The sequence below is a fragment of the Agelaius tricolor genome, unplaced genomic scaffold (assembly GCF_023055355.1).
Source record: "Agelaius tricolor isolate 1412-34295 unplaced genomic scaffold, bAgeTri1.0.p SCAF_16, whole genome shotgun sequence".
In the NCBI taxonomy this organism is placed as follows: Eukaryota; Metazoa; Chordata; class Aves; order Passeriformes; family Icteridae; genus Agelaius; species Agelaius tricolor.
The window spans coordinates 9,371,167-9,394,392 of record NW_027269276.1 but is presented as its reverse complement, the minus strand read 5'-3'; the positions used below and the strand labels follow the sequence as shown (position 1 = coordinate 9,394,392).

Here is a 23,226-nt window from a genome sequence, read left to right as displayed (position 1 = left end):
TGGAAACTCAGTTCCCTTGCAGGGTCTTTAAATGTTTCAGAGTGTCTAGCATTAGGAAGCTGTTGCTGTAGATCTTGGCCATGACAAAAGCTAATCTGACTCTTACTAGATATGTATTCATCAGGATTGCTCACTCTGGAGATAGCTGAGGTTCTGAACTGTTAGTGTGACATTGTTTATCTGGAAATACACTTTTTCATGTTGTGGTGAAGCTGGAGTGCTGTGCTCTATCTAACATTTTTGTATTGGAGTCCTTGAAAATCCATTAAACTAAACTGCTACTTAGCTGGTATATTACTTCCCTGGGGCGTAAATCAAATTCTGCAGCAGCTCAGGAGACACATATTTAACTTGAATTAAATGGGAATACGCACATTTTGGTATATGATTGGACTTGCTGTGCATATTAATCTGACAAACATGTATTTACAAGTCATTAAGAATGCAGATAGTTTTTCTCATTTTGCTTTACTCGTCTTTTTTTTCCCCTAAAACAATGATTTTGGAAATGAATGCTGCCCATTTTCCACTTCCAACAAGAACTAATAAAAGAGCCACAAAACTATGGAAAGCAAACTGCCTTCACTGTATTTCTCTTTTCTTTACAGAATTTACTTTGGGCAGGGTAGTGCACTTGTGCATAACTGTAAAGCTTTTGTTGATTGGACCTTTTATCTTTTGTCTGTGTTTCTTTTAAAAAGTAAGATACTGAGGCAGTTTCAGGAAGAATGTGGTATTTGTAATTTTCAGCATTTGAAATAAATAATTTTGAAGCTTTCCTCTGCAGTACTTCACTTTGCTCTCATTATGCTCCCAATTTTAGCAAGGACACAGGCTTAATTAGGGAATGACTGATTTAAGTGTAGGTAATGTTTATATGTAAAGTGTACATAACAGGAAGAGTTCTTACTTTTCTCTGTATGTGGTTCTTGGTGCCAAGAAAGTCTAAAATTAAAAATTCCTCTGTACCTGAAATATTAATGTTTTATTTCTAATTATGTTCAAGTAATTTCTTTGAGCTATTACACCTCTATTTTCTCATTTTCTTGACCTTCACAGCTCAGATTTAATAGAAAGTTCCCTTTCTAAAGCTGCTGCTGTCTACATGTAAACATGGAACAATTCCTTTCAAGTCTCCTCGTGGCTGTGATTAAGTAGAATAGTAGCATGCTATTATGAGGTTTGGTTGAGCTTTGTCTTGGCCTTAGTATCAAATTATCTCCAAGAACTGTAGACTAAACTAGATCTTTTAATTTATCTGAGATTACAATAGCAGTTTAAATCCTTGGACAAAATTGTTACTCTCTAACTTGAAAGGAATGACCAATGATTAATATTTATAATTTTTAGTAACGGAAAACTCTACAGCTTAGTGATTTGATAATTTTAAGCAAGCTGGATGAAAATAGCTAACATGAATCCTGGGTCTTAAGGGAATAAAGAGCAGTTAAAGAGCAGCACTTTGCATTGTGTGGTGGTTTCAGAACATGCCAGAGGGATTAATTTTGGGTGAAACGAACCAGAAGTTGTGCCCAGCAGAACCTTCTGCTCAGGGACTGGGAGAGGCTCAGCTGTGTGTGGGAGCTCAGTCTGCCCCAGCCTTGCTGCTTGCTAATGGCAGCATTGGCTGGGAAGCACTCAGTGACCATTCCTCTGACTCTCAATAGTAAAATAAAATCCTCAAATCCTCAACTCCAGCAGCTTCTAGTCAGTGTTCTACGCAGCAATGAAACTGTGGAGCAGCAGAGGCAACGTGCAGCTCTTGGTGGAAGGAGATCTAAAAACCAGAGCTTGGATACAGGCAGCTCTTTGTGTCTTGTGCAATTGAAAGTGGAAGAGTAATTTGGTCTTTCAGCGCTCAGGTGGGGAGTGCTGAGTGAGGAAGCAATCACAGCCTGACATCAAAGCTGTGCCCCAGCATAATAAAGGCCTGAATAAACCCAGTGCCTTTCACACTTCCCCCTTCTGCTGATCAGGACAGTTTCCTTGATCACATAGCAGGAAAGATGTAGCATGGAAGGCCTTATTTTTTCAGTTTCTGACCAATTAGTTACATGTCCTAATCAACTAGGAAGATTTTCAAACACTGATCTGTTTCCAATTTTTATATTTATTTTTTTGTCAGTAGGTAATATATACTTCCTTGCTACATGATGTATTAATGTCAGTGAGTTTTATGTAGTGATTAGTACTATATCTGCTTTGGCTAGGTTATCACCCTCTACTGTCTTCATATGCTTAAGATCATAAAAGCTGGTTTAAAATGCCTGCTTTAAATCTTAAGTGTACTTGTAACTTGACACATTTAATTTAAAGCTATTGAGATTAAACTGGCCATTAAACAGGCCTAAAACACTAGCATGAAATGTAATTGTTTTCTGAAACTTGCACTTATAGTCTTTACTTTAAAACGTGAATTTATATCAGATTAGCTAAGTCATTCAGAGATGATCTCAAATATACTATAAACCCACAGACTGTTGAAATTTGAATTATGTTTAAGCCAAAGTGCCCATAGAAATATAAAAGCCTCATAAGGAGCATTGGTGGATTCCTCAGTGGGGAATAAAATGGACTAAGTGGAAACATTCTATTTTGTGTTCAGTACAATGTATGAATGAAATTACATTGGGAACATGCAGTTTATTTGGAGGTGCCTGCATCTAGGTGGTAAAAATGTTTTTCTGCTGCTTTGGTGAGTGGATACAAAAGAGTTCTTTGAGCATTTGAAGATTTGACTTTTTAAAAATTAACTTTTCACTTTGGGTTGTTTATCAGATGTAAGTTACCGGTTTCAACATCAGTTTGCCATGACAGCTGATAGTGTGTTCTTAGTGGTTTTTTTTGTTTTGTTTTTAATTAATTGCTTGGCTGTATTCTTTCTTACTTGACTTATACCAGACAGGTAGCAGTACCTATTGCTGCAGCTGACAATCAGTTTCCATTGTAACCTCCTGTGTAACCTTATAAAATATCTGCATTTTACACTGAATTTTCCATGCTTGGAAGCCAGATTTTGCTTGCCTGAATCTAGCAAGCATTCCTCTGCTCCTCAAGTGCCTAGCTGCTCATGAGCTTTTCACGAGAAAATGGAATGTGTGTTAGAAACCCCTAGTTTTTCTTGTTATGTTTTTCAAATTGCTATTTCAGCTTCAAATATTGGCATGCTTTTTATTCAAAGCATAGTACTGATTAATGTCCAAAGACTTTATATTTTAAATGTTTAAACTACAAAGATGAGAAATGCAAACAAGTTTACTGCTATGTATCCTCTTGACAAATTTGTTTATGAGAGATTAGGCAACAGTGTGATATATACAATTAGTTAAGAAGGATGGTGGGGTAATTTTGATCATCTCCTGCCTGTTAATTAGGAAAATCTTCCAAAAATATTGTTATTAATCACTAGCACTTAACAGGATTATTTTCCAAAGTATTCTACAGATATAAACTAAACAATTCACCATTAGGATTGGTCAGTAGGTGTTGTAATTGTTTTACACCTGGCAAAACCAAGGTAGAAATGATAAGTACTTGAAGCCAGGCCACTTGAGGCTTAGAATGCATCTCTCTCATCCATTAGCCCTGTGCTGAAATCCCAGGATGACATCACTGCCATGTTCCCTCACAGAGGATCTGTGGATAGCCCAGAGAAAGCAGGGGAAGGATGCCAGATTATGTCAGCCCCTCTCCTGTCTGGGCTGTGCCTCACATGTCAAGGCTTGCATCAGCTGCAGCCAGCTCAGATTCTGCAGCAAGCAGCACTGCAGACCTCCTCTGGTGGCCTTATGGGGAAACTGTTGTTACCAAATGTGGATTTGTTCTCCGTATTTTATTGCTTAGTTATGCATAAATAAGGGCAGATGGCTAAAGTGTAAAAGGGAGATCTCTGCTGCAATGAGCTTTGTAGAAATGTAAGGATAATATGTTGTGAATATGAATTACTCTTATGTAGGCCTGATGAAAAAATCCTCTTTACAATCTTGTTCAGTCTTGCATGCTGAAATGTGACCTTTACCCTAGTCTAGACATGTCCTTTGCAAGCTATTTCTAATTTATATGAAGACTGCTTGATTTAAACCGAGTATGTTAATCTGATGCTGTCATGACTGATGGGGTTTGCAGTCTGAGATGCTGACAGCTCTCAACAGAGTAAGCAAAAGCCCTGTAAGCTTCTCCAGACCATCCTGCAAATGACATGCCATCTGCTTTTTATGAGATAACTTGTGAGCTTCAGAAGGTGAACTTAGTGCAAGAGAAAAAGTGCAGCAGGTCTTACCTTCCTTTTCCACCACAAACTGCTTCAAATTATGTTGATTGCTTTAGGAATCTCTGGTTAGCTGGCACCTATATTTGTTACAGGTCTAGCCAAGAGTCTAGAAACTGGGTGATGGCAGCTGCCAGCTTTCATGTGAGATTGCTGTGTAAATGTCAAAATATACTGTTTAATTACACCCCTATTTATTAAGTTTATTCATTGGTAAATGTCCAGCAGTAACTTGCACATTTCAGGCCTTTTTTTCTTCCCTGAAAGGTTTCAACCTTGCCCTGTCCTCACTAACAGCTGGACTCAATATTCTGCATTCAAAAGATGATTACTTATTTTCTCTTGTATACAAACCAGTTGGCTTCTCAGGGCAGTGTTAAATGCAGGAGGAATAAGGGCAGGAATAAAGTCTATGCAGAACATTTGCTCATATCTGGGTTGCTCGAGACCTCCAGTGCAGGGAGATGCTGCTGGCCCAGCATGGGCTGGGTGTGTTGGGCAGCCTCAGATGTGCTGTGATGGCTCACCAGGCACAGATCCTCCAAGCAAAAGCTGTTTCTCTGATCAGACAGGTGTCAGACAGCCCAGCTGGAGGTGCCAGCTATGATTCTCACAGAATTAACTCCTCTGCAGCTTGAAATGAGCCCCTTTTTCTTTCCCAGCCTGCTCTTCCCCAGTTGTGAATAGCATCCTGAACTAATATGGAGCACTGCCTGTGTTCACTCCAGTCATTTCCCACTCCCTATTTCTTCTTTGCAGTAATATCTTCCTGAAGATAAGAAAGTAATTCACAGTGTCATAGCTTCCTATTGGACTAGATGAGCTCTCAAAATATCTTCTAAGCTGAGTTACTCTATGATTCTGTCTTTGTTTTTTCCTGTAAAAATAAAATACGTTGCATTTAACCAAAAGCCTGTGGCCTGCAGTAACCACTTCTCCAGTGAAGTGTATGAGGACAAAGAAAGTGTAACATTGCTTTTTGAATGTCTTTGAGCAGTGATGTTTGATAAGCCATAGATGATCTCCTTTGGTTTAGTATATTATTCTGCAACTGAGGCATCTTGTTTTGGTTTAAACCTCTGTTGGTATTTAGCATGTCTCCATCACAGCAAAATTCACCCAGAAATGCCATGCCTTAAAACACAACACCTTTTTTTTTTCCTCCTACAGAAGTCCCTGTCTAGATTTTGTAATTATATGCACAGTTTAAAAAAAATGACTTGTGTTTGTAGTGGGTGTAACGTGGCCTCTCTGATTTCTTTACAGACGAGAGCAGAGCAGTCCCAAGGTGCATACTTCCTGCCTGAGTTTGCACTGTCTCCACAGGGGAGTTTTCTTGAGGACACCACGGGGGAGCAGTTCCTCACTTACCGCTATGATGACCAGGTCAGTGTGCCATGTGTGAAAATCATGGGGATTGATTGGTTCATGTACCTCTGATATCAAAGATTACCGTGGAACAGATTCAGATTGAGAGTATGTCTTATCTTTTGAAGGCACATCAAATTTATCACAAGCTGAATGATAACACACTATACAAAATCCAGATTAAGGCCCTTAGTTGCATAAACAATAAGTGAAACCACTTTTGGAAAATATTAATAGGATGCAATGGAGATAAAAGCAGCAATATTTTAGTGATGTGTTGATAGATGTTCATAGTTATATCCTGCAGAATGTGTAGAATTAGAAGTGATTGCCCTTTCTGTGAATTGTTTGACTCAATTTATTTTCTTTAATGGAAAAATAAGTGTTAGGCAGATTTTGTGTTTTCCAGCTTGTGAAAAGTCAGAATATTGTATTAGTTCATGAAGTTTTTGTAAGGGAAGGTTGGGCCAATTATAAAGAAACAAATGGGAATAATGGATGGAACAGTGTTTAGAAAGAAACAAATTTTTTTTTTTAAGGTTAAAAATTTTTAATGCTTTCTCCAGACTCATAGAAACATTATGTTAAACATGGAATATAGATATAAATGTAAAGAAAGCAACATGAAAGAAATGCTGTTAATCTTGGCAAAAGATCTGAAGTAAACCTAGGAAATGTGTGGCGTGCTGTGGAAATTTACTCATAACACAATGTGTTCCAGGAATCAGTTGAATTTCACATCAAAACTCTCTGAATTACACTCATAGACACTTACAGTACGTTTCTTAATGTAAGAGGAGGGAGTTTGTTAGGAAACACTCCCTGTAGAAGTGAGAAAAGAGCCAGACTTCCCCTGCATCCCAAGGTGTGGTTCTGTCAGTGATGGGCAGATTTATTTTGGAAGATGGGCTCCTTGCAGGAGCTACTTGAAGAAAACAGTTTGCTCATCACTATCCTAAAAGAGAGAACTGAGGTGAGTTTATTTAAGCTTTAATCTGCCAATGTTTTAGACAGACAAAAGGAAGCAGAAAAGCTACCATAGAAAGCATGCTGAGCCACTGTGAACTATTTGAATTTAGTTTAAATGTTTACAATAATTCATACTTTTGCTTCCCTAGAGGGTCTTGATTATCAACAGAAAAGGTTCTTGGATAAGACCTTCCTTGGACTAAACACCTGGGAAAGCAATAACTTACAGGACAGTAAAATGCAGCTGCAACTCAGGCTGCATTTAATGACAGTAGTTGAAAAACACTATAAAGGTTATACACTTTGATCAGAATAGTTTCCATTTAATGGAGCACGTTTTCAAGAAGATGATAAATCAAATATAACAGAGGCTTAGTCTGAGTCTTTGACTAGACTGTTTGGACTATGTGAATAATATAGCTGATTAAAAAACAAACAAAATGAATCCCCTTGAAAAAGCCTCAAATACCAGCATAGCTCTCTGCAGAAGCCAGTTCAAAGCCCAATTCCATTTGATGGAAAGAATTCCATTTGCTGGAAAGTTTTCCAATAATTCCATTGAGATCTGAATTGGATCTAGGATATGGCCAGCTTCTGTTCTTTCATAAATGTGATTTAGTTTTGAAGCCTGCTCTTCCCAGACACTTAGCAGTATGAAATTTAGTTTGAATTCCTGGAACTGAAAGTGGTGCTGAAACATCAAAATGTTAAAAGTAAAAGCAACTGTATTAGCAGTAGTTTCTTTTGAAGAAAATTCAGTCCCTAAGCATTATTTATTGAAAGTTACAAATACATTGAATGCAGATGGAACTGATCTATATCTCTAGCTTTATCTTCCTGCAAGTATACAAGGATTTCTTTGGTGAATAAAAAGATTTTTCTTGATTTTCTAGGAAATTAATCATAGGTTTGTAATAATACACAGTTACAATTATACTTTTGTTGAAATGTTATTACAAAACTCAATTGTATCATGGTCAAACTGGGTAAGACAACTAGATTTTTTTTTTTCTTGTGCTTCATTCAACTCTTTCTTATGGCATTTACTTATGAAGGGATGGAAGTCTTCATTGGATAATCTCTCGAATTTTCCTAAATGGATAGGTTTGATACATGATAAACGTGATAACAATACACCAGTGAATAAAAAGAGGGAAATACATATATATTGAAAGCCCATTTTAACCTATCTAACACAGAAATGGAATCAGTACTGGAAGGTTACCCCATAAATAAAGAATACAGCAACATCTTCTCACACCTTAATTCCGTAATTTACTTTTAGCAATTCATTTTCTATCTTGCCCTACTATGAAGGGCTGCTGGCCTTTGGGAAATACATTCCTTCTTCTTGCCTGATGTCCAGAATTGTCCTCTGGGTATTCCCACAGAGTCCTGGTGCTCCTGTGCATCCCAAGTTACAACTGAAAATTGGCAAATTGAAATAACCTTGTGCACTTAGAACCTCTGTTCTTTTGGCTAGCCAGTCCTGAGACACTTGCAGGAAAACCATCTCTCCCTATCTTCCCAATGTGCCCTTTTCCCCCTTGTGCTGTTCCTTTTCTCCAGGCCAGTTAAATTTCCAGTGAGAGATGGATAATATTTTTACATAGCAGCATCATCATCGTCATGATCCAAGATTAGTTTCCTTACATCCTCCAAGCACAGGAATGTTTCAAAGGGGTTTTCTTTGGCTGTTGTGTGTGATATTTTTCAAGCAGGGAGCCAGTTTAATCAGAATCATTCATTCCTTTGTTAGTAAGTAATCTCAGTAAAATAGAACTAGCTGTTACTTAAATATGCAAAAGTATTTGCTATCTGAAATGACAAGCTTACAGTTTGAAATGAAAGATGAGTAAATATTAATAGGAACACACTGTACTCTGCTCTAGCCCAGCAGAATTACACATGGATTCATGCTGTACATGCAAGATAGTACATTTTGTTCTGGTTTAATCTGGCAGGACTGTGCTCTCATTTTTGTACAGGACTGCACTAACCTCTTTGCATATTTTGTTGCTCTATGTGTATTTAAGAATTACATGCAGATGAAATTCTTTGGCTAGATATTTTCAAAATTCAGTGAATTTCTTTCTTACCACTTCTATGACTATAGAGGAAAATACCTTTAAAGATCTGATTAAATACTGACACTGGGGTGACAGCTGCATACTGTGGGATATTATAGTTTTGACACATCTATTGCTGTATCTTTAGGGAAAAACAGTGATTCAAAGCAAATACTTCTCAGGGATCCCAAAGGAGAGAAATGTTTAAATTGAACATTTTCTAAAGGCTTCTGTATTGTTGACCATCTGATGTCTCATATCAGGGCATTGCATCCTTCATTTCTGAGATTCTAGAGTCAATGCTATTTAAACCTAACTTGGTACCAAATAGATTTTGATGCATAGCCAAAAGACTTCAACTGCTGTAAGAAATCTGAGATTAAAAAAAATATGGCCCCTCTTACCATAAATGAAAATAATTAAATAACTGAATAAATGTCTGAAATTACATTATGAAATGAATATACAAGTAATAGCCCTTTCTCCAGCTTTGAGATACATGTTGAACCTTGCCATAAGGAACAGTTTCCTAGTATTCTTTCTGATTTCTTTTGGCTTTTCACCTTTTAATCTACTACAAGGAATTTTTTTTCTTTTCCAAAATACTAGTAGTACTGGAAAGCTTTCTTGCAGAAATAAAATGTTCTTGTTTTCTGACACTTAAGGTATTGCTTCCAAGTATTAAAACCATTCCATATGACGGACCACCAAGAAGGACAGCAGTGAAAACTTGGTTGGGCTGAATGTGTTTGAAGTACATTTCCACTTTGATTGGCTGGCTGGCTGAGAGTTCTCTTGGGGGTGTGGGTAAAAAAGGGAAGGAAAAAAGAAAATAAGTTTATCTTTAAAGAGAGAAAATGTTTTCTTGACCAGTTAGCTTTCTAGTTGACCTTGCTTCCTCTAAATTGTATGATGTTTACCAGTTTAAACTCACAACAAGGATAGCCTGATTCTGGAATTAGACATATGGCTCTAAGTAATCCAATCTTGGAAAAGAAACCTAATGTTTCTCAACAAATACTAATGAAAATCTGCCCTATCAGGCTTGTGTTTAGCTGTGCAAGGTAAGGTAGAAACTGGTCAGTCTGTTTTCAACTAGATGTGCAAGTTGTAATACCCAGGCTGCAGCTGCTACAGTTCATTTAATATCTGGTCTTTCTTTGGGTTTGCTAGAAAAGTGCCTTGTCATAAAGTGAATGCCAAAATCAGGAAAATCTTCTCATTAATGCCTTGTCTTCCACAAATAGAAATAGTCTGTCTTGGCTTCTGCTTTTTCACAGGGAAAAGGAGCATGACATTTTGAAGTATTAATTTGAAAAAATGCAATGGAACCCAGGATCTGAATTACTTCAAAAATTAATATTGAAGTAAACTGATGGAATCCATTACTCTACCTTTCTATTTGTAGTCCAGCAGCAATAGCTGTTTGTGTCTGTTCTGAAAGTTTTTCAGATTACACCAAGGAAGCTCTTGTGTGGGCAGAAGTTGTCTCACGGGTCCCGCTGGTCTGACAGCTGTTTTTCCACAATTTCCTTTATGTCTTTCCCCATTCCACCTGCTGCTGGCTGCCATCCTCCCTGCTCTGCCTCTGGAGGGGTACCCGAGTCACAGCCTGGCTTTGAGTGTCAGCTGCTTGCTGGCTTCTGCTCCCAGGCTGAGCCTTTGTATTCCTTCCCGGGGAGTTTGCATCTGAATCACCAAAGAGATGGAGCCACGCGTTTTCAGGCTTGGGGATGAGTCATGTAAGGGACATTACTGCAAATTAACACATCAGCGAAGACAAGCTCTAATCCCGGGAAGGGAGGAGGATTTGTAGTTAGTGGCTCACTTGCTTCCCATGCACATAAAGCTTCAGTTCTCTGATTTGAGAAGGAGCCTGAAACTTGTGTTTTTCTCTGGCAAGCCATTTTTGTTGATACCCTAAAAAAGCATCCAGAACTATTAAAAAGGCTTAACATCTTGAATCTCAATGTCTAGCTCTTCATTTAGAGATTTTTTTTGAATAAACAAACTGTTTTCAAGTGGCCACAAGCTATTTCAGGAATTCTCCTATAATGAAAACATTCCACTATGGAACACTTGGTGGTTTCATTTGTGTATTTGGAGAATGAACTGATAAACTTAATTTTATCCAAGCACCAGAATTGCAACCACTAATATGTGGCTGTGGGAATTTCAGCACTGTGCTAGAAATTCTCCTTTTCTGCTATGTAGAGGACTGGCCTTGCAGTCCTCACTCAGCCAGTCTGCTGATATTAGAATAACACTGATTTCACTGACTTGAGTCCTGCCAGTCTTTCCATTCTTTTAGCTAGGACATCTTGTGTAAATAACAAATTACTAGGGCAGGTTTGTGGTACTCCTTACTAATCCTACAGATGTCTGTAATGAGTTTATAATCATATTTAAGGAATTTACAGCTGTGTGTTTGTAAGGCTGTGTGAAGATAAAAGGCACTATTTGGTGTTTCTCTGAAAATTTAACTGATGGTGATGTTAGGTGTTCCATAATATTTTCAATTCTATTCTTTTTTTATATATACCTTTATTTTTTTGTTCACAGGTTTAATTTTGGTCTCTATTTTTAAGGGTATGTTTTTTGGGTTTGTTTTTTTTTGGGTAAGGAAGTTAGCTCTGTAATCAAGTGAAATGTGTTTCTGATTTGGAGTGGAAAGGAGGGAAAGGAGGCAAGGATTAAGAGAAAATGAAAACCACTTACAATTTCAGGCAAAAGTACTCTTGGAGAGACTGGTACTGCATAAGGCAGGCATGATCCTATTCAAACAATACTTTTGCTTAGGCTAATTGCTGGCTGGAAGTGTGTGAGCAGCATATGCACGAGTAATTATATCATTACTTGTGTGTGATAGGCTGCTTAGTGAACTGAAAAGTGTTTTTAAATACCTCTGTTTATTGGCAAACTGAATGGGGAACTGGCACTTCTTAAAAGCACCCACTACCATTTTTAGTTCAGGGTTTTGTTGTTCAGAGAAAATAGTGGAACTGCTGTTTGCAGCCCATGTTTCTTTGTGCACTAAGAATTACAGACTTCCCTGTTTTCTATTGCAGCCTCAGTCCCAGCCCTGCCAAAGGTCTCTGTGTGTAAATCATACTTACAGAAGCCAGCAGGTCTTCACCTTGTGCAGCATAACAGCCTTCACAGAGAATCTGTAACAGTACAGTTTCTGCAGAAAACACACTTTAGATCATTTCAATTTGGACCAAATGCATTCCAAGAGGCTGTAATCCTATTCCACCCAGTTCTGTGGTGAAACTCACTGGCCTGGCTCTGTAGTCCTCCTGTGGCTGTGATGATACCGACCTCAGCAGCTGGCAGAGCATTCCCAGGTACCAGGAGTGACCCCTCCTTTGCAAGGTCATCCCCCAGAATGATTTATCAAGGAAAAAGGCGAATGGACCAAACCTTTTAGCTGTTTCTCTTATTCTTGCTCCCCTGAATGCTGGACAGATATTGGGGCTGCTCTGGTGGATGATAAAAGGCTATGCAGGGGGTACTGATTTTCTTCCTTTTTTCTTAGTCTTACTTTTGGGGCCACAAATTGATGTTTATTCAGTTTGAGGTTGAGCTACATAGAAAAAACTTTAATACTGAGTACCTTGCTTTTCTAGCATCCCTACCATGAACAGTTTTCACAAAAGACTGAAATGTTTAAATTAGTGTTTCATGTTGAAATGTTTGCAATTCTAAGTTTTCTCAAATATGTTTTTAATTTCTAGCAGTAGATTAAAAGCATTTTAAAAAAATATTAATATTATTTTTTTAACCTTTCATTTTCAAAAGAGCAGACAGAAGGATGTGTACTTGGGCAAATATTCTACTGTAAAGTCTTTAACTCAATTCTGCTACACTGGGCTAGTAAGAGGACACCTGATGAATTGACATTATACAGATAGGTGCTCATTTGGCATTCTTTAGAAGAGCCCAATGATTAAATCATGGGAGATTGATACAATGCAATGTGAATTCCCCACTGACCTCCTCGTGCCCCTGGTGAACCTCCAGAAGTTGGTACATGTTCTTATCCAAGAATTTTGACATTGATAAAGGCTTAGGTTCAGCCTTCTAAATTAAGACTGAAAGGTCTGGAGGTAACAGAAATAATCCCATGCTTACACAGTAGTGCTGCTATCATCTATCAATAAGGGTTCATTGAGATACAGTAGAGAAGTACTTCTAAATCAAAAAGATATATTTTAAGTACTGTGGGAAATGCAGTGCTTGGAGCTGGAAAGTCATTCTTCAGATATACATGGTGAGAGGATGTTTTAGGCTGATAAAGCCTGATGGTGCATTAATCACTTGGCTTATACAGCACAAACATTTTGAAACTGTTTTTCCTTGGTCTTAAACAAGGAAAGAGCAGATTGTATTTAGTTTTTTTGATAATTCAGCTAAATTTATTGAACTTCTTGAGCTGTTTAATCTCCTGCTAAATTTTGCACAAATGAGAAGATAAAATTGTTTTGCTGAATTTTTCATGAAGGATGAATGTGATCAATATGGATTTTATTTTTTTCCTGTGTCATTTCTGCCAGGGATAACATTTAAAGCCCTATGAGAGTTTATAGCAGCTTCTTCCTTTTAACTTGGAAATCCTTAGTAAAAAATTGAAAGAAATTTCAGTTTATGCTGTCCCTAGAATAATGATTAGGAAAATGCTTGCTTGATAAAATGATTCATCCCATGTTAAGGTGTTTCTGATAGAATTACATTGTTTTGCAAGGCAGTGGGTAATTTAAACAGGGTTTATATTGTTGAGCACATGGATAATATCCCTCATACCCTTAAGAGTCATCCTTTCAGGCCTGTCCAGCATAGGAAAATTATTTATAGGAGAGACTGAATGTCACAATGACCCTTTTAATAGAGATGTACTTGAACCTGGATTTCTTCCAGTTTGTGTGCCACTAATGTAGAAGATGAAGTGAAAATCTTCTTTTTAAAATCTGTGTCTTTTGGCTTTGTTTCTAGATTGGCTTTGTTTCTTTGAAGCACAATTAAAGTGCTTCTTGATGTCATTAACACTTGCATAATGAACTAGGCTTGGGACAACTAAAGAACAATCTCTTTACCAATTCCAACAGTAATTTTGCTCTTTACTGTTTCAAAATAACTATCAGAATTGCTAATTAAACTTAAATTATTTCTACTAATAAACTTTAGATGCTATTTTCTTACACAGAAGAAAATGACCTACATTAATTATCAATTCTGGCAATAACAGGAAAAATGGTAAATGTAGGTTCATTGAGAGGATCACCCCTGACAACTGTATTTTGCATTTTCAGAGCTTGGAATGTGTTGCAAGCTGTGGCACTGTAGGATCTGAGGCATTTTAATTCTCCTAGTGTGCAGCACCCTGGTGCTGTGTGTGTGTCAGGTGTTGGTGTAGCTTCCCATCAGCACTTTGGCTGAGCCTTGGCTTGGAGGCTTGGGGGTACAGAGTGTGTCCATGACTTTCAGAAAAAAAAATGGGAGAGTTTGTATTTTTTTTTTTAAATATATAGAATTTGTTACTCATTTTTTCACCTTATGGAAGCTCTGATTTTTTTTCTTCATTCTTCTTCTGTTTTATGTAAAGCACTTGCTTGCTTTATTGTTTGGACCATAAGCTATTGCTATTTACTAATCCCTTTAAATAATTTCCTCCTAGAAAACACAAAATTTGGGTGCTGCTTCCAGAATGCAGCATGTTCTGTGAAAGTCAATGGATTTTTTTGCATGGGATTTGAGGCAGTAGTTGGAGGTGCTCAGTGCTTGCTTGACTGTTTAGCATGGTCTTTGGTAAAGAGTAATGCTGGATTTGAACATGAGCCTTAAGTACTGCAGTGTATTTGACACAAATTGTGGGTCCCACATTTTGTGGAATGATTGGCAAATCAAACATTCCCTTTTATTCTCTTTGTTTTTCCCCCCACTTCCCCATAGACAGGCAACTTATTCTTATATAGGCTGATTCTTGGTCTGGAAGCAAAGGCAGTCAGACCTCTGAGAACTGGAAACAATCTGGACTTTTTTTAATACTCTTAAGACTATAAAATCTGACCTCTTTCTAGTAGAGCCTATGTAATCTAGCTTTTTAAAATTATCTCATTGGTAGTAAATTTTTTTGTTTGTTTGTGTTATATTGCTGTAAGATATTTTTGTGCTTTGATGGTATAAGCCTTTATTCATTTAACATTTTTACATTGCATAAGAGAAAAAGGACTTTAAAAATGGCACCAAACCCTTTAACTGATTTACAGGTTCATGAAGCAGACTAGGGTATTTGCACATGGGTGAGAAAAATTAGTAGTAATAGGCTGCTGTATGATGTGGGATGTTTTTGTAATTTTTTAAATAGCCCTTGGGAGATGGTTGCAATTGTAAATACAAGATATGTTCTCCTTTACCTGATTATTTAGGCTTGGGTCCAAAAATCATAGTAATTTCAATAGACTTTGGATCAGCCCTTCATTTTTTACTGCAAAAAGAGATTTGCCATTGATTCCAGGCAGATTGCATTCAGGCACCCCAACAGGAATACTGCTGACTGTTTGATCAGGGAGCTACTGGAAAATGGGGTAGGTGCTGCAAGGCTCCAGCAGCATGGCAGCCTCAGTTCTCTGCAGACAGACACGTTCACTGGTGTGTGTTTGTTTCTGTCAAATCTGGGGTCCAAATGATGTGTGAAGATTTGTACAGTGAACTTTATTTTCTCCAGCTTCTGGATTTGGTGAGGATCACAGAATTTTCTGTGATTTATACAAGCAAACCTATTTAAACACCATGAATGCTGAAATGAATCCTGTGTTCAAAATACTTATCTGTTTCAGTAATTAGATTGTACTCAAATCACCCAAAAAAATGCTGACAAAATGTAGTTTACTACTCCATTCTCATGCTAAATCTTTGCTAAAAATACACATATTTGCTGATATGTGTAGGGTATAGGTCAGTGACCTTCCTTTGTCTAGATAATATGGTTGTATAAGATATAAATGTGAAGAAACAAGCTGAGGTTTTTCAGGCAGCTCACATAATTTCTCATAACATCAACACAACATATGGCAAAATACCTTTTTTTTTACTGTTTATTAAAAAAAGACTTGGAATGCATCACCTTTACTTAAAAGAAATGTAGCGCATTGGCTTGAATATTTTTTGATATTATTAATAGATGACATAAAATGTGTTCAAATATCAGACTATAAACCATGAAATTTTACCACCTTTGAGTGCTGGCTCCAGTGGTAACAATTCAGGGCAATATTGCATTCTAATATATGAATCAGAATTATATACTAAGTCTACTATTAAAATACTAGGGCTAAGTTTTAAACTTGTCCTGCACTTTTATTCCATTTGAAAAAGATTTTTTTTTTCAGGTATTTTTATACTTTACAGTTAACTTGCCAGTTAATGTTCATTCTTCTCCTGCTTCTTCAATACTGAGGCTATAGGATAGTCTGTTTTTCTCATACTTTCAGCTCTGCATTCTAATGAATGCAAGGCAAGGAAAAGGAGGGTGAAAATATTTCTTAAGAGAAATCCTTTTTCAATGCAGTTAAATGACTTTAAATGAAGACTATTGCCCCAAAATTAATTTTAAAAGGGATGTCTTTAGAGACAAAAGAGATGATCATCCTTGTAAGGTGTAATTATAATGGAAATTATCTCCTGTACTTTGCTGTACCAGAGACCAAGGTCTTGCATGCTGAGGGGGGGCTCTGTGGGCAGCAACATGAGGGCTTTGAGAATTGGTTCTGCATATGTTTGTTAATATTCTGGTGTGTGTGGAGAGAAGATTTGGAACCCTGTCTAGAGCAGATAAAATAGATTACCTCTTGCACAGACCTTGGAGTGTACAGCCCAGGCACTTCTGCACGTGCATAACTCAATTCTTGTGAGGACTCCCATGTACGTCAGAGCTACCCCGTAAGAGAAGGGGCACACGTTCCAAAGTGTCAGCAGGATCAGGACCTCCTTTCCAGCCCTGATCTTTGAAATTCCATGCTTAAACTCCTGTGAGGACCCCAAAGAGAGACAGCACCTCTTGGGAAGACCTGAACATCTCCTGCTCATATTGCAGTGAGTGGAAGTTGAAATAATTTGTTGTAATATGATGGGGCCAACAGGTCTTCCCCTTTCATAGCTCAGACGTGTACTGATTTAATAACTCCCATTACTCCAGCCTTGTCATAAAGCTTACCATGAATTGCAATCAATCTAGTTTACATTTTAACCATTATTTTCCTTAAATGAGGGACTCAAAACCATTTTTGCAGATTGACGACATCAGAAGATTTTCCAACTTAATGAAAAAATCCAAATGACCACATAATATTTTCAAAGAACAGACTGATGGAGGCTGGCCTGTTGTCAGAAAAATAGCATAAAAATTAACTCTTCTACATTGTGATTTAATTAAAAATTAACTTACGGTTCTTTGACACCATTCATATTTCATAGAATAGGTGTAGGGTGCAAGTTTTCTGTATTTCCTACCATGAAGGAAAAAAAAAAAGAAAAAACATTAACTCTGACATCTGTTTTTAGCACTTTCCTTCATATTTTTGGATGAATGCCTGGCAAAAGCTGGAAAGTGACTAAGAGATCAACCAAAGATGGCCTAAGGGCCTGTTCCCAGCTGGTACGACATCTGGAATGTTATATAGAGTGGATAAATTCAGAGTTGTAGTTTAATAAGATTGGTATTCAAGCATTCGGCCTACAGCAAAGGAAAGGACAGTGAAGCTGACAGCATGTATGGTGCATAATATGTTAAGGTGTCTGAAATATAATTTGCTGGGTTTTCACTTTCTTTTTGGCAGATCCCTTATGCTTACATATAAACTTTCATCCAGTATTGTTTCGAACCCTTAAAAAATAAAAGGTGAAGTCATATTGGTATTATATCCAGAGTCTTATCTTTTCACTAAGCTTAGAGTATGTCTGGGTTTCTTTCTTTCTTCTTAGGAAAAAAGTGCTAAAGACAGATTTTTATGAGCTGACTAGAAATAACTTAAGCTCCTACCTTTGCAAATTTCAAGTATATGCAGTCTTTTACAGTGAAGATTTTACAGAATAATAAACTATTCAGGAATCTGGACTTGTGCTCCACGGAACCATATTTGCAAGATTTATGTCTCAGAAGGCTTGGGGTTTTTTTCTATTTAGTGTTTAGTTAATCTTTGGTCATCTAATCTCCAAACTGTAATTGAATGTGCTGCTAGACAGGCCCAACAAAGCTGCAGGCAGGGATCAGGACAGAACCACCTGCTTAGAGCAGCCCTGAGCGTGGGGTAAGGTCTGAAAAGGAGCTGGAGGCGAGTTCTGTTTGCAGCCCTGTGGCTGCACCAGTCCCACAGAAACCTCTCTGTGTGGGGCTGTGCTGTTCTGCACATGTTCCCTTTCTGCTCTGGGACACTCTGGGCTTCTCTCTCTGATCTGCCTCTTTCTGTGGGATGCTGGAGCAGGGGGAGTGTGAGAAGCTGCACTTCTCATTGGGAGAGACAGCATGGGCAAGGGAGTGTGCAGTGGGGGAGGATGCAGGGTGTGAATGTGACTGGGCTGTAATTGATGGAGAGGGGTGTAATCAAAGGTCTTATTCCTCCATTTGTTTTTAGAAAGGACTTGGTAATTCCTCAGCAGACTATGGTCCTTTCTATATTATTTATTGCTATGCAAGATCTTGTAGGTGAAGACAAGCAACTTGACTATTGCTTGGCAGGAGACCAACAGAATCCAGGAGAAGATGGACCTAGAGAGGGAGGAGAGATGACTTTTGCAGCTATGCTTTGGCAGCAGTTTGTATATGGAGCTGGGAAGGTGAGATCTGAAATGACTGCAGCTGACAAGGAGGAAGCTGATTTGTCTGCAGGGTGGTGTCACTAATTGGTGTTACAGGATATTAGCAGTTAACTCCAGGTCCTTCAGACTGAATTTCTTGAATACTGCTTTGCCTTTGGAGCTGCTGCCGTTGTCTGGTTTGATCTTGGTTCTTCCCTGACTCTTCTGCCCAGCCTGTGCTGTGTGTTTCACAGGCAAGTCCCAAAGCACTCCAGTAGCCTGATGGGTCTCCCCAGGCACAGACAGCTGAGTTCCTACTGGAATGATTTCAACTTTTTCCAGACTATAAGTAATGCAACCAAGTGTCCACCTAAAGCAAACATGATGTTAAGGTGAAACATGATGTTAGCACCACAGTCTCTGGTGATGTTGCCCCATTGCTGTGAATTTAAAACTGGAATAGGATGGAAACAAGTAAGCAAAAATATAATGGGATTTAAAAAGGGAGAGAGGGGTCTAACTGACAGATCTTTACATCTGAGACTGCTAGGTGTCTGCATAAACTATTGCTTATTTGGGGTTTGATCCTGTGCTTGTTCTGCAGACCAAAATTGCTCTGTCTCTGTTATCTGAACATTGGCTATTGTGAATTCAGGTAAACCATATGGAATATTTACTCTTTCACTTGTTCGGTTGTCTTTGGGTTATTTTATAAAAGAGAAATTTTACACTGTCACAAATCTGTATTTGGAGCCTCAGGAGCTCCACTCTTGAAATTCATTTTTTTACAGTACCAGTTGTGGGGAAATACATGCCATGCTGGTCAAGCACACATATTTGAGTTTAACACATTGGCAGTCAGAAATGGTATCACCAATGTTTAATTAGTTTTTGCATGTTAATTTTTGTGCTTTAATAAATATTTATTAAAGTAATATATGAAATTATAGTAGATTCAGGGACATCCCTGATCTTTATTATTTGAAGTATTTGTGCATTGCTCCTTTGGGTTTCTTTTTCCTTGTTACAATCATTTTCCTTAGCAATTCTTACAGTTGTTAACCTATTTGTTTGATATAAAATTCCTTCCTTAACCCAGCATTTAATGGATGACATGCATAGATGAAGCAAATTTCCAGCCATTTTTGCTAGTGAACTGGAATGCAAATGCATCCATATACTGTTCAAGTTGGTTTGGCAATAGCCCTGTAACTTTATAGGTTTATATGCTTACACTAGGATGGTTCCTGCTGTTTTAAGTATTGTCCAGAGGATATAATTTCTTAAATGAAAATTGCTTAAGCCATTCATTTTTTGTATGAAGAGTGAAGGTATCAATTACTTTCTCTTGTTCCCTGTGCAGAATAGGAAATGTTAATAAAACTCAACTTCTGAACCTCCTGATTGGTAAATTTTTGACAGCCATGTTGAAAGATCACTGTGGGTCAAGAAAATGCTTATTTCAGTCTTTAAAGGTTACACACAGGACACAAAAATGGGTGAACAATAAAAAGAAGGTACTGAGAAAACATATAATTTATTAAAATTCAATTCCAGTTTTCGTTAAGCATGATATTATGCAGATCTACCCACTCCCTCCTTTTGTCCATCTCTGTTGTTTTGCTTGGCCTTATGGTTTCTGTCCAAATACTGAAAGCAAAAGCATTGGGATGTCACTGTGGAAATTCTTCTGGTGACTTCAATGAGTCTCCTTTAAACCATGAAGCAGTTTTCCCTTTCTTTACATAAAGATGTGGTGTTTTATAGCTCACAGTCTGAGGGCTGCTGCACTGCAGCTTCAGATTGTGCAGCAATCATGGGATTGTGTCTTTAGGAAAAGCAGAGGGTTGAGTTGACCCAATTCTGCCTCTGAGACTGGATGCTGAAGAGTGGGGCACTGCTCATTTCCAGTTCAATTAGATTCTGTTTCACACATTAACCTTTTTTGAAGGATCTGCTTGGTGCCATGAAAGGTTTATATCAGGTATAAGCTGTGTACATTAAGTCTTATGCCCCATGTACTGTATGTTTGAATTTCATGTTTCCCTTGGGTTTTTATCCAGAGGATGTGCAGGCTTGTTTTGTCTTTCTGAGGTGCAGTTAAGCACCAGGTTTCAGGCAGGAGGGTGACAGTTCATAGCCATGAGACATTAAAGCTTAGCTGTGTGTCAGCTGAATCTGACTTTTTGTGAAGAGTGATTAAAAGTGTTCAAATATTTTTGCTGAGTTGAACTTGCTGGAGCATGGGCAATAGCTTTTTCTCCTAGAAAAAGCCTTTTTGTTCCTACTTTGGAGACAAATTTTGAACAGATTTTCTGAGGTGGAGGAGGTCCTTGATAACACTGCAGGGAGACAGCTTTAGGCATTCATTCAGAATTACCAGACAGGTGTGTCCTGTGCCTGAGTTGTTCCCTCTACTTTACCTGGCAGTATTTTGGCCTAAAGTCATAACTAAGATAAAAGGTAGCATGGAAGCAAAAGTGTTTTGTTTATCTTAGAAGTATTGCCAATGAGTTGCTCTCTCATAATTCTGACTGGTTATAGGAGTGATTTTGGTACTCCACATTTCTGCCAAGCAGAGAATCATATGAACATAAACAATTTTTACTATTCTTAATGCTTTTGTATAACTTTATAGTTGTTAAGGCTTGTATGTTTTTAAACTGGAAATAATTATATTTTGTATAATTTATTAACTAATTCAGAAACTTACAGACATGTGCAACATTCACCTTCAGAAGAAAAAGGGATGATCCACTTGGCACAAGTAGCAGAACTCCCCTGCTTAGAAATCTTCACTTTGCAGATAAGTTCATTTGAGGACACTCTGTGGTTGCTCATGTCTGAGCAGAAATCACTATTAAGACTGAATTGAGATAAGAGTTTGCCAGCCATAAAAATGGATGGCTTAAAAGCTGGCCAGCTATTATGACTATGTTTTTTTATCTGTGGCCTGAAGAAGGAGTAGCTTTGAGACATCCTCTGTGTGTTTTCACAGAAGTGCCCAGGACTTTCATAGGTAGTGGCTGTGAATGAGCAAATTAGATGGTGCCCCTTTGCTCTTGGGGTCTGGGTGACTTCTCTGGCTCTGTGTCTCACTGCTGAGATCCTTTTTGAGTCTGGACTCTCACTAAGGCTTAAGTTTCCCTCATGTATTCAGCATGCCCATCTCATGCATTGATGCAGAGTTTTGAGGGTTGGATCCTATGCTATGTGATAAATGCTTTTTAAAGTTTTAAGCTTTCCAGATTTAGACCCAGACCATGGTAAACTGTACTCTGCATGCTTTAGCCCTGCAGGACTTCAGGGTAGGGGGGGCATTTGTTAATCCCTATCTCCTCTGTGTAATTAGATAGTGCTTTGTGAAGTGCTGTGGGATCCTGGGCTGGGTGGAGCATCACAAAGTTAATAGATCTCTTTTATCCCAGAATATGTAAACCATTCTCTGAACACTGCCCTTTGAAGAGTTCCAGAGGTGTATGCCCCATTAAACAAAAATAAAGACAATGGAACTGGTTTCTGTATCTTTGTTATTTTGGCATTATTTTAAGATTTTTAGTGGGTTATATCATGAGAGTAAAAACATCAGTGTGTATTGCTTATTATAAATCTGGAAGTTCTGTGGTTTCTAAACAGCAGGGTGATGGACTTGGGAGGTCTTTAACTTTTCTGAAACTGATATTTTAAAAGCTTAAAATGTATTTGTTGGAAGTTTTAATGAAATATATCAGTTTGGTACTAGATGCCAGTTAGAAACAGATGAGGCATTAAACACATCCCCTCCTGCCAAGGTATGGTCTGATAACCAAAGAGTTCAGGTAAAACTGAAAGGAATTGATGTCAATCTACTTGGGTGCTAAGTTTATTTCAGGCTTGTGTTTGATGGAAGACCAGAGGCAGTGTGTATGTGCATGTGTGTTTTTAGGGATTTGCAGCAGTTCCAATTACAAATGTTTTTGTGCTGCTTTTTGAAATGACCTTTTCTTAAGGCACATCTAGAAATGTAACCAATTGACTGATCTGTAGGTAGCTTTCAATAGCTACCTTCCTTTCTTGCCAGGTTATCAGTTCATGGCAAAATTAAATGGGGGTATTTTGTTGCTACTATGTTTTCACAAGTAGCAGGCCTTTATTGTAAATGTGGAATTATTGGGTGAGCTTTTGGGCTTTTTTAATGCAGTTGTATGAGGAGGAGAGTATATAATTGTTCATGATTTCTTTTTAAACAACACATTTCTCTTATCTCTGTAATTTATTTTTAAAACTATCACCTGGAGATAGTCTGGCTTCACTGGGAAATGAGAATTGACTTCAAGGCAATAGTTGTTCATATATTTGTTCAAAGCCACTCACTAATGGGCTTCAGTTTGATATATAAACCAGCTCTCTCTTATCGTACCAACTTTAATAGTTAGCTTTTGTTCATGGAGAACTGAGTGAGTGAAGTCAGTTTTCACCGAGACAACACTACTGAAATAACAAAATGAACAAGCTATGACTGAAAAGAGCCTTAAATATAAATGTTGTGATTGTGACAAGGCTAATGTTTGAATTTATAAAGGAATTTAGATAAGCAATATGATGTAATGCTTTCAGAATTTAAAAGAAAATAATTTTCTTTTTAAACCAAAGGATTCTGGGTAATTGGTTTGAATATGTGAATAAGAACATACAAAGTTTGTGTGAAAGAGCTGCAGAACCCCAATGTGGCAGTTTTAAGTGATTGGGGAAGTAGTATGCACAGGCTCAGCAATTCCATAG

General features: G+C 37.8%; 1 protein-coding gene across 4 annotated transcripts in view; it reads left to right on the top strand.

Moving 5' to 3' along the window:
* The window catches only part of ADAMTSL3 (ADAMTS like 3), a 170,481-nt gene that overhangs the window by 24,236 nt on the left and 123,019 nt on the right, over positions 1–23,226 (top strand). For all 4 annotated transcript variants that reach the window (XR_011681472.1, XR_011681471.1, XM_071441394.1 and 1 more), the window contains exon 3: positions 5,534–5,653. Coding sequence is in view for 2 of the 4 variants with exons in the window: in XM_071441394.1 (XP_071297495.1) it covers positions 5,534–5,653 (120 nt within the window). In the remaining 2 variants the exon portion in view is untranslated. The remainder of the gene's footprint in view (positions 1–5,533; positions 5,654–23,226) is intronic.